The 14,362-nt window shown below is 47.3% G+C and overlaps 4 protein-coding genes and 1 pseudogene across 6 annotated transcripts in view; 3 read left to right on the top strand and 2 right to left on the bottom strand.

Moving 5' to 3' along the window:
* The window catches only part of CFAP68 (cilia and flagella associated protein 68), a 25,852-nt gene extending 23,029 nt beyond the window's left edge, over positions 1 to 2,823 (top strand). Inside the window, exon 6 of the transcript XR_015727018.1 lies at positions 2,688 to 2,823. The gene's annotated coding sequence lies outside the window, so the exon portion shown is untranslated. The remainder of the gene's footprint in view (positions 1 to 2,687) is intronic.
* Positions 1 to 7,893, bottom strand: part of CRYAB (crystallin alpha B) — a 9,262-nt gene extending 1,369 nt beyond the window's left edge. The window contains exons 1-3 of one of the 2 annotated variants that reach the window (XM_045797758.2): positions 7,840 to 7,893; positions 1,537 to 1,935; positions 293 to 415 (exon numbers count right to left, since the gene is read on the bottom strand). In XM_045797758.2, the coding sequence (XP_045653714.1) occupies positions 293 to 415; positions 1,537 to 1,737 (324 nt within the window). In that variant the 5' untranslated portion in view covers positions 1,738 to 1,935; positions 7,840 to 7,893. Of the gene's footprint in view, positions 1 to 292; positions 416 to 1,536; positions 2,049 to 7,839 lie in introns of those variants that run through there. The other variant, XM_045797757.2, reaches the window with a different exon arrangement.
* HSPB2 (heat shock protein family B (small) member 2) lies at positions 2,780 to 4,055 on the top strand. The gene is made up of 2 exons (XM_045797756.2): positions 2,780 to 2,913; positions 3,397 to 4,055. The coding sequence occupies exons 1-2, from the start codon at positions 2,820 to 2,822 to the stop codon at positions 3,873 to 3,875; spliced, it is 573 nt and encodes a 190-aa protein (XP_045653712.1). The 5' UTR covers positions 2,780 to 2,819; the 3' UTR covers positions 3,876 to 4,055.
* On the top strand, positions 4,880 to 14,362 carry C16H11orf52 (chromosome 16 C11orf52 homolog). Of its 2 annotated transcripts, XM_045797761.2 has the most exons (5): positions 4,880 to 7,513; positions 11,103 to 11,203; positions 11,969 to 12,006; positions 13,190 to 13,248; positions 13,472 to 14,362. In XM_045797761.2, the coding sequence occupies exons 2-5, from the start codon at positions 11,127 to 11,129 to the stop codon at positions 13,718 to 13,720; spliced, it is 423 nt and encodes a 140-aa protein (XP_045653717.2). In that variant the 5' UTR covers positions 4,880 to 7,513; positions 11,103 to 11,126; the 3' UTR covers positions 13,721 to 14,362. The 2 variants fall into 2 exon arrangements, with proteins under 2 accessions (XP_045653717.2, XP_045653718.2); XM_045797762.2 differs by lacking the exon at positions 11,103 to 11,203 and having other exon boundaries at positions 4,884 to 7,513.
* On the bottom strand, positions 9,792 to 10,456 carry LOC123792564 (ATP synthase F(0) complex subunit j, mitochondrial pseudogene; annotated as a pseudogene).

The following is a 14,362-nucleotide window of genomic DNA, read 5'->3' as shown; positions in this document are numbered from 1 at the left end:
TGGGATATGTCTAAGCACTGTAATTTTTTTTTTCATTCCCCTAGTGATTCTAAGGTGGCCAAAAACCACTGGCTTAAATGGGAAATAAACATCCCATGTGTCCCATCTAAAGCAATCAAATCAAAACAGAAAACAAAACTCAACTTCTCTGGCCCAAACAACAACAGGTCTATCCCTGTCCCAGACCCTTATGGCTTAAGACTGGAAGGTCACCAGGCTCAGGGGCTGATGGGAGTGTCTGGCGTATCATACGCCCTGGATGAATGAGCAGAAGAGAGAGCAAGCTCCACACCTGGCGCTCTTCATGTTTGCCGTGCACCTCAATCACGTCTCCCAACACCTTGACCTTGAGTTCCTCTGGGGAGAAGTGCTTCACATCCAGGTTGACAGAGAATCTGTCCTTCTCCAGACGCATCTAGAAATAGCAAGGTAGAGAGGAAGGGGTAGGAGAAAAGATGGTAGGAATGTGGTTGACATTAGTGCAGTCTCTTCATTCTGCAGACTTGCTTTCTGTCCAGGTGATTATCCTCCTGTTTTTGGCTAAAAGTCTCTTTTTGAATAAACATGGCTCTCTGGTTCAGGAGAGCCACCACAGTGGTACCCAAGGCATCCCACGTGGTCATCAGACCCAAACTTTATTTACAGGGACAGGAAAGAAGACAGGCCACCCAAGGGAGCAATCACAAGGATGGGTCTGGGCATGGCTTCTGCTGCCTCTCTGACCCCAATGCCTGGCCTTGTCATTTGTCTGTGAGACAAAGGCCCCTTCTTCTTACTCAGGCCTCTGCCAAGTTTCCCACCCACTCAATCTGGAATGTTCTGCTGGCCCTGATTGTCCTTCCAAAGCCCTTGCTCACTCAGCTTCTGTTTATTTATTCACACTTGAATATTTTTAAACCAGAGTGTTCTCTGTGACAGCTCTGTCAACCTTATCTGTTCACCCCATTCTCCCACCCTCTTAGGACAAGTGGGGGTCCCAAGACTGGACCTACATTCTTCACTCATTAGGTTTGAACCCAGGTCAGTGCCCTGTCACAGCCCTGAGAAACCTGGAAAATGAGAGATGAAGGAATAGAAAGAAAGTAAATAGTGTTTGCAGTCTCCAGCTCCATGCAGTGCAGGTGAAAAGCTCAGAATGAGGCAGGATTTTTTTCCTGACTCTGAAACTTGAGATGCTAACATTAGTCAGGAGTATGAGATATTAGAAGAGGTGAGCAAAGGAGTCTGAAGGCAGCTCTTTCCCTGCAGCTCTTTATGAACCAAACCAGAAACGGGCATCCTAATTAGAAGTTAGGGGACAGAGGGTGATCTTCGCAGCACATGGAAAAAATGCAGTAAGTAGGATACAGTGGAGCATCAAATACAAACAGGGAACCGGGGGAAAGAAACAGTAGCCTAGTCTATCTTCACCGGTGGCCATGCAAGTGCCTACGACACTTAGACATAGCCAGATTTCAGCAGGGAGAAAAAGGAGAGCAGGTGGATATGTTTCCAAGAGGTTCCAGGAACAGCTCTCCTATCCTGGCAGAGACTTACCTCTGAGAGCCCGGTGTCAATCCAGCTGGGTGCCCGCAGGAATGAGGGGGGCCGAAGGTAGAAGGGGCTCAGGGAAGTAGAAGTTGGGAAGAGGTCAGACTCCAACAGGTGCTCTCCGAAGAACTGGTCAAAGAGGCGGCTGGGAGAATGGAAGGGGAAGAAGGGGCGGCGGATCCAAGGGTGGTGGATGGCGATGTCCATGGCGGCTAGGTGAGTGGAGGGGGTCAGCTGGCTGGTCAGCTCCTTCAGCTGCAGCTACAGCCAGCCCCTTATATACGCAGTCTTGTGAAGCTTCTGGAATGGTGATGTCAGGAGTTTTATTATCCCAGCTCACCGCCCGTTCATGGAGACTTGTGATCAGGGATTTGGCAGTGTGACACATACCCAGTACTCACTGAGCTAAGAAAAGAGAAATACAAACACGTCTGAGCTGGCCAGTGACTTGTCTGTCCTGGTCTTGTTTCACTAGCTTTCCGTCCACACCCAGTGGCACCCCCCCACTACCACTCTCTTCTCTGGAGTTGGAACGGACGGAGTCAGGAATCCCAAGCAGGCGGGTGGTGTGCCCCTCCTCCTCCTCTCCAGCCCAGCGTGCCAGGGGAATTGGGCCAGCAACTATCTTGGGCCTGGGCAGGAACTGGAATCTTCCTAGGCTGGGCCCCAGGGACATTAACTCTTTGTTGGTCCCTGGAGGAGAGCAGTGATCACCAACAAGCCTGTGCCAGGCATCTCTGTGGTGCCCCGGGTTGACCTGGGTTCAGGAGAGGACCCTGACATTAATCTGGGCAGAAGACCCTTCACCCCACCCCAAAGAAAGGGTGGGAAAGTTTTTTGCATCTTTCACTTTACACACTGTGCAGAACGTTACAACCAGGACAGCTTTATGAAGTAGGGGGCAGGGTGCCTGGGACTTAGGAGAGGAGGAGATGTGGAAAATGTGCAAACTGTAAGCGTCTCTGCTAGGCCTCTCCGGTGCCTCCGGCACCAGTCTCCCCTCCCCAGCTCGCTGCCCAGCCAAGACCCCCAGCTGTCCCCTCAGGCCGCCTGCGACAGCTGAAGGGTGTGGGGGGGGGGCACGGGGGTCCAGGCGGCGCTGGTCACATACTTGTCGCTGGCGCTCAGGGGCCCGGCTCCTCGCCCCTCCCCCACAGGCTCCGCACTATTTTGGGTGGTGTAGACCCCGCCTCCACCTCCGACCGGGCCCTGGCTCTCCAGGCAGCTGGAGGGGTCGCTGCTGTGTTGGGGCTGCACCTCGGACCAGGGCCGCCAACGCTTCTGCAGCCATGTCGGGCCGCTCTGTGCCACATGCCCACCCGGCCACCACCGAGTACGAATTTGCCAACCCCAGCCGCCTGGGAGAGCAGCGCTTCGGAGAAGGTATGGTACAGACGCCACCCCCTTGCCTCCCACCCCCACCTCCTGAAATTCTGGGCTGACCTCCCAACGGTACTGGCGTCTACCCCACTCGGGGCTTAACTGAACTCCTGGGGCAAGCCATCTCCCACCGCAGACTCCCTCTCCACCCCGCCAAGCAGGGCTCTGTCCTCTTCCCACTGACCTCGGTGCAGATGCCTTGCCTGCAATGCTGCGATACCTGGCCCTGTCCCCCTTGGTGTGCCTTCTTGTTCCCCTTCTGGGTCCTTGTTTGGTTTGCCCTCCTCCTCCCCCATCTCATTCCCTATCTCAATCCCCTCTTTCCAGCTGCCACCTTGTAGCCTGTGTCCCCCTGCCTCCTCTTCCTACTTCTCCTGACTCCCTCGCTGCTCTCCCAGGTCCTCATCTCCTGATCTCCTCATTTCACCCTTGTTCCCACCTCATTCTCCCTCATCCTGCCTCTTGCCTTCTCTCTCTGCCCCTCAGGCCTCCTGCCGGAAGAGATCCTGACCCCCACCCTCTACCATGGCTACTATGTCCGGCCCCGGGCCACCGCAGCTGGGGAGGGCAGCAGGGCAGGGGCCTCTGAGCTTAGGCTCAGTGAGGGCAAGTTTCAGGCGTTTCTGGACGTCAGCCACTTTACCCCAGATGAGGTGACCGTGAGGACTGTGGATAACCTGCTGGAGGTGTCTGCCCGGCACCCCCAGCGCCTGGACCGCCACGGCTTCGTGTCCCGAGAGTTCTGCCGCACCTATGTCTTGCCTGCTGATGTGGACCCCTGGCGGGTCCGCGCTGCTCTCTCCCATGATGGCATCCTTAACCTGGAGGCACCTCGGGGTGGCCGACATTTGGACACAGAGGTCAATGAGGTCTACATCTCCCTGCTCCCTGCACCTCCTGATCCCGAGGAAGAAGAGGAGGCAGCCAGAGTGGAGCCCGAGTGCCATGGAGCCAGCACGCAGTGAACCCCTTCCTACCTCCCACGGTGATATGAGCAGCTGCCCACCACCCCAGAGGTAGCAGCATCCTTGGGGGAAGGGAAGAGTGCATGGCCCACAATGTATGGTTTGGTCCCTTGAGACATGTCATAGCCTTCGGTTTAGTTCTGGGTGGAGCTGAATAAACCCAAATCTCAGGGCCTTGTTTGTGCTGCTCCCTATTCTGTGGCCTGGACGATGGGATGGGCAGGGAGGGAGGGGGTCATAGCCAGCTAGACAAAACCTCCTCAGTTAGATGTGCCCAACGTCACAGCACCCTGAGCTCACACTTGGATGCTGAGATCATACCCGGAAGCTGACATTGGCTCCAGATCAAATTCCTAGCCATAATTTTCTCACAATGCAACAAAAGAGAGAGTGATCCTGGGAGGGAAAAGGGATATGCCATCCAAACAGCCCAGAGGGCACTGTCTGAGCTGGTGATTAGAGACACAAAAACAAGGGTCTCCAGCCTGTCTGGCCTGTTTTGGGTAGGGGTTGGGAAATCAGTTTTAGGCTGGAGAGAGTTGCCTAAAGCCCTGTTTTCCCAGAGTAAGGTCTGTCCACTGAAAATGGTCTCTAATACTGAGCAGTGGAGTTTGCATACAAAGGGCACAGACACGGAAGCCTCTGCCATTGTCCCAAACCACAGAGTCTCTCCAACCTGTGCATAGGGGAGGCCTATGAAAGAAACCATTTGTTTCTAATCTTGGAACATCCCAAAGAGAGCCATCACTGAATCACCCACCCAATCCAAGACTAAATGCAGGGGGACTAGGGCTATTTGTGTGGTGATGATGGCCAGGGAACCCTCCTTTGGAAGCAGAGTCTTTCTTTTCTTTTTTTTTTTTTTTATGACAGAGAGAGAGCACAAGCAGGGGAGCAGCAGGCAGAGTAGGCAGAGGAAGAAGCAGGCTCCCTGCCGAGGAAGGAGCCCGATGTGGGACTCGATCCCATGACCCTGAGATCATAAACCGAGCTAAAGGCAGACGCTTAACCAACTGAGCCACCCAGGTGTCCCAATTGGAAGCAGAGTCTTAGTACTGGGACATGGTGTGTTCAGGAAAGCATGGGTCTCTGGCTTCTCAATTACTCTCTGTTGTTCATGCACGTGTTTGATTTGAGAAGTGTCCCAAAGACCTCCTTGCCCCCAAATATACATTTTACCAGATTGTGGTGGACACCTGAAATTCTTCCATTAAAGTGGTTGATTCTGAATTTTTTTAGGTTACAGACCCAGTTGAAAAATCTAGCAAAAGGAATAGATCCTCTTACCAGAAAAAATACACATGCTATCAAATTTGCCTTACAGTTTGAATAGGTTCTTGAGATCCATTCATATACCCCTCAGAGATCTGTGGATTCCTGAGATAAGAGCCCTCACTCAAAGAATTCAATTCTTGGTTAAAGCATGATCATTTATCAAAAATGAAAGTTGGCCTCAGAGAAATAACTATTGATATATTCGTTTGTTCATCCATTCATTCAACAAATGTTTCTCAACCTCCAAGTAATACACTATACATTATAAACATAAATTTTAAAAAACCATGCTCTTTTATTGTCTACTCTCAGGAACCTTAATCTAGTTGAGAAGAAAAAGAGACTAGAAAGGATCCTATTAGGACTTCAACCAGAACACTTCCATTGATCTATTTTGGAATTGTTATTTTTATGTGAGCTTTATTTCAAAGAGAGTGTTCCTTGGCTAGAAAAAAATTGAAACCTCTCATTTAGTCCAAATCCCCACACCACTCAAATTCTTTTACAACTATTAGTCAACTTCCTTTTGAGACATTTTAAGTGACAGAAAACTTAGAACTTCATAAGGGTTTTTTTGGCAATTCTTCATCAGAACTTTTTGGATGTATTTCTTATAAATTCTTCCTTCTATTGACCTCAAATCTTCATTTCAGTAACTTCTGCTCATTGGTCTCGTTATGTCCAGAAAATAAATGCAATCCTTCTTTCACTTGGGAGTCCCTTTCAGATATTTTAAAATAACCATCCCATCCTCTTAAAGCTTCTCTTTCCCAAGTAAACATACCTAATTCTTTTAACCATATCTTATAGGACTTTTTAAAAAGTTTATTTATTTATTTACGTAATCTCTACACCCAATGTGGGGCTCAAACTCATGACCCCAAGGTCAAGAGTTGCATGCTTCTCTGACTAAGCCAGCCTAGAACTTTCCAAACCATTTATCACCTAGATAACTTTCTCTTGAACACACCACCTTTTGACAATGTAACTCGAAATTCTACATGTAGACCCAAAATTATTATTCCAATCACGGGCTGACTGTTAGAGACTTCAGTGGAATCATCAATACCTGTGTTTATCGCTCTCGAATTCCATTAATGCTGCTTAAGGTATATCAGGCTTTCTGGGTAGCACAATACACTGTTGGTTCCTTTAGAGTTTCTGGTCATAAAAATCTCTTTGGTGTTTTTCTTTAAAATGTTCCTTTAAATTAGAAAAAGTGGCTGAAAGGGGACCAGATTGTGGAGGGCTTTGATTGCCAGGCTAAGAGATTTGGGTATCAGGATGAAAAGAATACAGTTAATGGTAGGATAACAGAAGGACTTGCTGGGGAGAAGCATAGCCGTGAAGAGGCTAGTGCAATGATCCAGCACAAGATAATAAAGTGAGACGCTTTGCCATCCAACAAGTAGCTGAGGACAAGAAGTAATAACAATAGCGAGGACTTAGTGAAAACTCCCCTTGTGAGCCCTGAAGACAAGCCTTGCGGGTTTCACAAATTCTCCCAGAGCCCATAGTTTCTACGGAGGACTTTGCCCAACTGCAGCTTGCTCACTGGAGAGAGTGGAATGAGTCTGATGTTGGGTCGTTGGAAGGAGAAGCTGAGTTGGGGTGGACGTGGAGCTTCCGTAGCTCTGTACTGGGCATGAGGAAGTAAGTGGTCAGGAAATGCTGAGGCCATTCCAATCATGGAACCATATGATTTTTGACGAGAAAGGGGATTAGGCAATGAGTTGAGTCCTCTCCTTCACCCTCGTAGAAAAAAGTGATTTGCCCACATTAATTCCAAAAGCAAGGGCAACTATAAAAGGAATCCATTTCCCTAAATTTAGGTTCCCAAGAGACTCCCATATTCAAACCCAGATTCTGGATGGGGATAATAAGAAACTGATACTGGTTACCTTGCAAATGAAACTCCATTAAACCTGAGTAGTGCTGGGGAAACATAAGGTAAGACTCTTACCTCCATTATAGAGGATGTATTTCAATGAAAGTGAGAGGTAGTAGAGAAACACTTCCTAAGGAAACCCAGAGCCCTTTTCTGTCTCACGTTTCTTTTCACTGAAGCTTGAAGCTCAAAGTTCATGGCTTCATCAAAGCAGCTCCAAATCCCGAAGGAGAGATAGCTCTCACCTGGAGACCATGTGTGTTCCTCTCCCCCTTGGCTGGGAGCAGTCACCTGGGAATCACTCCAGCAGGTGGCTTCCAAAGTCCAACCTGCTAGGTTGAAATCTGACACTGACAGAGACTCCCCGGCTAAACCAGGAACCAGGAAATGCACCAGCCTCTGTATGTAGAAAAACAGCTGGGCTCCCTCGGAGACAGAGCACCATGGGAAACCGGCCGTGCTGCGGGGGAAGCTGGTGAGTAGGGGCAGAGGGTGGAGGGTAACGTCTCTGTTGGTGGACATGGAGACCCAGAGAATAAGAGAAAGCCTGCAGATAGTTGTCTACCAACCTCCCTCTGCCACCTCCCTCTGCCTGGCTCATCTCCGGGTGCCATCACCAGAGCATTACCTCTTTCTGTGTTCACTCCTTTCAAAAAGCCTCAGAAAACACAGACAAGCCTGCTGACTGTCGGGGGGCCAGAGCGGGACTGGAATGGTGAATTGGCATGGTTTCTCTTTGCCTTCCTCTCCTTTCCTTTCGCTCCCTTCCCTTCTTCCCCAGATGATAATCATAATACTAACCTTTGAGAGCTTACTATGCTCCAGGCACTTTTCAAGCACTCTCTTCCCAACAATGCTATGAGGGAGGTGGCTCAGAGAAGTTAGCTTGTCCCAGGTCACATGGCTAGTGAGCAAATAAACCAACATTCCAACCCAGGCCTGTCTGACTTCAGAGCCCATACTTTCAACCACTACAAAATACTGCCTCCCCAATCAAGCAAATCAACTTTGGAGAAATGTTATTTAAAAGGGCAGAAGTGGGGAGATGGAGAGTATCCATGGACTATTTGAATAGAACTTCACACTTACTTGCTGTGTGGCCTTAGGCAAGTCCTGTAACTTTGCTTTTTTCCAGTCGTATAAATATAGATAGTATGACCTATGTTGTTTAGATCGTAGGTTTGAAGAGCAGAGAATATGCGAAAGCCTCACAATAAATTATCTGTAGTGTTTTTACTGTTCTTTCCCAGAGGAGAACCATTCTAAACCCCCAGACCTGGTTTTATCTTATTCAGTGTTTTCTTAGCTATACCTTCCATGCCTGGTCAGTCTTAAGGATGTCTTGCTCGTGAAAAAAATCATCATTATATTCAGAGAAATAGATAAGGTACATTGAAAAGCACATGTGATTTGGAATCGGTACATTGGATTCCAGTCCTGTTCTGACTACTCATTCATGTACTAAACAAATATTTTATTGAATGCCTATATGTACTAGGTATAATGACAGATGCAAAGGACATAGTGATAATGGGAAATTCAGCTCCTGCCTTCTTGAGTAGAAAGAGTTCTAGGGCCTTGGTTGGCCCATCTGTAAAATGGAAACAGTAATGAGTTTCTCAGAACGTTATTAGGAATGGGTGGGGGAAGCACTTTTTAAACTCTGAGATGTCCCACAGACATAGGACATTTAGGGACATCTGCAAGAATTTTTTTTTCTCAAAGATTTATTTATTTATTTATTTATTTGAGAGAGAGAGTGCAATCAGGGGGAGGGGCAGAGGGAAAGCAGACTCTGCACTGAATGGGGAGCCCGACTGGGGGCTCGACTTCACGACCCTGAGATCATCACGAAATCAAGAGTTGGATGCTTCTCCAACTGAGCCGCCCAGGCGCCCCGACATCCAAGAATTTCTAGAGAAAAGGTGTCAGAGTTTCTTTTACTTCCTTTGTTCCAAGTTTTCATAGTCTTCATTTTTGGTTAGTTCTTCCTCTGATGGTAGTAATCATAGCAGTTGGCTTTTACTTATGTTCATTATATGTCAGGCACCTAACTGAGTATTTTACATTTATTTTTTTATATAATTCCTCCAATAGTGCATGGGGTTTAGGCTCCATTATTATCTTCATTTTATTAATAAGAAAATGAAAGCTTGATTAGGCTAAAAACTTGCTGAAGGTCACACAGCTAGTCTGATAACCATCGGTCTGACTCGAGAGCCTGGCTAGAAACACTACCCCGGATACTCCAACCAAAACATATTTTTTCCTCTTAAAATATTAGGACCAGGGGTGCCTCGGTGGTTCAGTCAGATAAGTGTCTGACTCTTGGTTTCCACTCAGGTCATGATCTCAGGGTGATGGGATTGAGCCCTGCATTGGGCTCCGTGCTCAGCACAAAGTCTGCTTAAGATTCTCTCTCCCTCTACCCATCCCAGTCACTCCCCCTCTCTCTCAAATGAATGAAATCTTTAAAAAAATTTAACGTATTAATAGGACTGGGTATTGTTCTCTTTTGTTTCTCATTATCTCAAACTTACAGAGACTTCAAGACAGTATGACAATTAAAAAGATTTTTATTTTAAAATATCATTATTATTATTTTCTGATTACAAAAGTAACACACATTCACTGTAGAAAATTTGGGAAATCCCAAAAAGCAGAAAATAAGAAGCAACCGTAAATATTCTAAATATATTTATAGCAACCATAAACGACAGGAACATTTTAGTCTATTTCCACGTAATCCCCCTTTTATTTTTGGTATACTGCATAGTTACATTTATTCATGCCACAAAGGAGACAACACGTCTACAAGCATACAGCAATGCTCCATGTTCCCACCTAACAGAGTTTGCTGAGATTTTCAGCCAGACTGACGTGCCATCTGATGTGTACTCCAAATAAAGCTGATTAACGGTGACCATGAGCAGGTGCAAGACTCAAAGCTTTCAAAGCTTTCCTTCTTTTATCAGCAATCCTGATTTTATAAACGGTGAAGCCCATCAACCCCGTTCCTACCCAAATCTCCTGGTAAACTCGGGTACAGTAGACCTTCACAGGGATCCAAACATTTTTAACGAGGCTCTGAAGCATCTCGGCACAGAACCCCCGGCTCAGGCCGCCCCAACCCGCACGGCCAATGACTCGGAAAGTCACCTCCATGTAATCCTTTTGAAATGCCTATGTGCCTAGCTTGTATCCCAAAACATGCCTTATTATCTTTTTATTAACTTAAAGAGTAAGATTTTCCATTCTCTTAGATGTTCTTCCAACATGTTTCTTAAATGGATGTATAGTGGTCCATTTATTGGTGATGCTATTTATTTAGTCAGTTCCCAAAGTTGAACATATAGGATAGTTCCTATTTTTTGCAGTTGTAAATAATGCTACAATGAGCATCCATATTTGTGCCTGCTTATTTTTAGGATATGGAATTGCTACATCAGAGGGTATGCACTTTATGTTTAAGCCTCCTTATACTTCTTGTCAATTGCATTCCAGGAAAATTGAACCAATTCTTATTCATACTGCCAATATAGGAGAGTGCCCATTTAGTTTCCTGAATTCTGAGCTAAAAGTAAAATCCTATCAACTCTGAGTCTAACAGAATATTCCATTTAGGTTGTGTCCAGGCATTGCATAGTATCCAACTTGGGAACAGGCTCCATTCACTAAAACTGGGTCGCCCAAATCTGTTGCTTTAGAATTTATGTTCTGTTTATCCATTTAAATAGAAGTAAATAGGAGAACAGTAGTGACAAGGGACAAAGAATTAGAGGCTAGGATAAGGCTATGACTAGACAGAGGTTAAAAAAAAGGAAGAGCTGAAGTGGCAGAAGTAGAAAGACCTAGAAGTGGTTTCAAAGCTTTTCTTCTGAACCACCTGTAAACTTCAGATGGTGATTCTATCTGCCGTCAACTCAGCAAGCTGCATTAAAACCAAAAGTCAAACCAAAACACAAACCTCTGTCAAATATGTGTGGGAAAATCATGATTCTTCCACAGTAGTAAAATGCACATGATCTGGAAGTTTCCTTCCCTCTCTCTCTCTTTCTTTTTAGTTAGCAAAAGGAGGAAATTTCCTTATGGAGACAGAAGTCACACAAATAGGGTTGGCTCTGGTGAGACTTTGGAAATGTACTAGCAAGAAAAAGCATCCAGAGTAAGTCCCAAACTATTCAGCCTATTTCCTCAGACAAGTGTTTTTCTCTGGCCATCAAACAGTTGACAATCACATAGACACACTGGCTCCACCGGGGACCCCAGGGGCTCCGAAATGAGTCTGTCCTGCCGCAAGGACAAGGTAGCTGAGTCACTCACCAAATTCAGACCTCCCTGTGCTGTGCATGTTAAAGGTTAAATATCTCTCACTTTCTCTGTTAATTAAAAACAAGGACAGGGAAGCAGGGAGGGAGATCACCTGTTAGAAAAGGGCTTTGAGGTGTCCTAACTTGTTAGCCTGGTTGTGGCAGCTTCTGTGACTCCCAGAGTGAGAACCCCATGTTAGCAGAGACCCTGAAAAAAAAAAAAAAAAAAAGCACTAAAGTGGCAGCAAGAGGGTCTCTGAATCCAGGAATATCCCATTATTGGCAGGTTTCCCTTACCCTCTGCTGGGATTAGCCTGTTAGACAATCCCAGAATAGCCCTCAACCCAGCTATATCCCTGGCATGTTGTGCCCGGTTGCCTTAGGCTGTATTTTGGGTTTGGTTATGTCAGTTGTACCACTCCACCTTCCAGAACCATCCTTGTGGGAGAGATGTGGTACCCTTGCTAAATGCTTTCAGACTGACTTAGGGTGAATCTTTGTTAGAGGGAAGTGAGAGAAGGTCATTCTAGAATGTTAAGAAGGCCACAGAACAAATGATGAAGGTGGAAAGATTGAGGCCAAGACTCTTACATGTGGGTGATCTGTATTTCTTTTCACAGGAGCTGCCCACCAACTTCCCAGAGGAAAAAGATACCGGGTAATTGGGTGTTGGGGGCGGGGGCTTTTAGTGGTCGAATTGGAGAAGAGAAGATGCTAGAACCAGTGTCTTTGGAAAGGGCATAATGATGAAAAAGAGGAGTAGCCTTGGAAGGGTTAAAGGGAGATAGTACACCAGAGAAAATCTTCTGGGGTTCGAGACCAGCTCTGAAACTCTGGGTCTCATCATTTCCATTATCTTAGAGTGGCAAGGTTGGTGGCTCATTCTTTCATTCGCCCAGCAAAAATTAACTAAGCACTGACTGTGTGAGGCACTCTGCTGGGTCCCAAGGAGGTAGCGAGGCACAAGAAGGATGCACTGTCTCAGTCGGTCCTCAAAGAGCTCAAAATCAAGTTTGAGAGACTTGTTTACACAGAAACAAGTAAATGCAATGCAGTCTGCTAGTACTATAATAGGTTCACACTCATATCATGGGAGAATGGGAGAAAACACCAACGTTGAAGGATTAATAGCAAGTTCCCAAGCTGGAAGAGGAGCAGAGAGGAAAGGGTAGGCAGTGGAATTATCTCATGCAGAGGAAGGGAAGGGAAGGGGAAAGGAAAGGGGAAAGAGAAGGGAAAGGGGAAGGGGAAGGGAAGGGAAAGGGAAGGGAAGGGAAGGAAGAGAAAGGGAAGGAAAGGAAAGGAAGAAGGAGGAAGAAAGGAAAGAAAGGAGAAAGAAAGGAAAAAAGGGAAGGAAGGAAGGAAGGAAGGAAGGAAGGAAGGAAGGAAGGAAGGAAGGAAGGAAGGAAAACAGGAAAGAAGAGGCTGAGTTGATTGAAAGTGGCTGATTGTTCGGTGTGGCTGAGCACTTACCACACTGCACTGTAACAGTCAGTATACATATTTGTCTCCCCTAGTAGACTGTAAGCTCCCTGAGGCAGAGAAAATAGTCTGCTCATCCTTCTATCCCCAGAGTGTGGCACACAGCCTGGCATATAATGGGCTCTCAACATGTATTTGCTGCCTGTTTTAGGGGCCAGTGAAAAATAAGGATGGAAGATATGATGGGCCAAGCATGAAAGGAGTTTGGATGTGGGAAAGGCAGCAGTGAAAGAGGTGAGAGCAGAGGCAGGGAGATTAGTTAAAAGCCCACCATGATAGTTTAACAGAGATTCGAAGAAGGCAACCTCAGTAGGGGCAGGAAAGAGAGAATGAACTTAAGTTGGATTTCTTCTTCTCAGGAAGCCAAGCAAGACGGACGCTGAAGCAGCCGCAGCCGCAGCCACAGAATGGTGTAAAGGTAATGACAGTCTTCCGTCCCTCCCAGGGGGCGGCTCTGACATGGGATCTGAGGACTCCGCTTTTTCTCTCTGCCACACATCTCAGTTATCTTGAACCAGAACTTGCTGGTTCTGCCCCACAAAGCAGCAAAGCGAAGGGACATCAGAATCGCCGACCCTGCTTTGTGGGTGAGGGACAAAAGCAAGCCAAGAATCTCCCTTACTGCTGTCCATTTCTTGCAGGCCCGTGACACAAGAGGACATATTTATGAACAGGTGTTAGAGAAGCCCACGTCTCAGGAGAGGAGTCAAGGCCTCAGGCGGGAGGAGAGCAGCTTACATTATGCAGACATTCAAGTGTGCAGCTCTACCCAGCCTCGCTCTGCTCTGGACCTGAAGCACAAGCAGTTAGAAAATGCTACGCAGTACGCAACCCTTCGCTTCCCCCAGGCCACACCCCGCTATGACAGCAAGAACGGGACCCTGGTGTGAGCGCTGGGGAGGACAGACTCGTTTCCTTCATTTTACCACTCCTCCCTGGGGGAGGATCTGCACTGGGGAACTGGCTGGCACCCAGAGATGGTGCCGCATTCTAAAGAACCCCGGAGCCCTTGTGAGTGCCCCCAGTCTTAATCCCCCTCCCCGAGGCCTATCTGTTACTGGCCACCATTAGCTTGGAGTCATATTTGGGTTAGCTACGGGTGGATGGAGTTCTACAAAATGAAGGGGGCTAGGATGAGCGTGCAGGAAGTTTTTCGACCCCTACTTCGCCCCTGCTTTCAAGGAAAGTGCTGATAGGACAGGTTACCCCAGCATTTAATTTAATGGTGTCTCTTTTACACACCTTAAACTCCAAAGCTGAAGGAGAAGACGTGCTCTGGAAAAGCATTCTGAGTTCTTGCACACAGCCCCCAGAGCCAGCTTGGGCAATTCCCTCGGTGGTTGGGTCAAGGGTCCCAGAACCTAAACAAACGAGGGCAAGGGCTGAGGCGTGGAGGAAGCGATCTCTGACCACGGGTTACCAGTACTTCAAGTCACTGACAGCACTGCGTGGCCCGGAAACTCCCCTTGGCTGGACTGTTGGCTCTCGCAGGCGCGGAGCTGCTAGGATCAATAAATGGCATAAGGAACATG

The sequence above is a fragment of the Ursus americanus genome, chromosome 16 (genome assembly GCF_024610735.1).
Source record: "Ursus americanus isolate L20-20 chromosome 16, mUrsAme1.1.p, whole genome shotgun sequence".
In the NCBI taxonomy this organism is placed as follows: Eukaryota; Metazoa; Chordata; class Mammalia; order Carnivora; family Ursidae; genus Ursus; species Ursus americanus.
The sequence above is the reverse complement of the archived record's forward strand: the minus strand, read 5'-3'. Positions and strand labels throughout refer to the sequence as shown.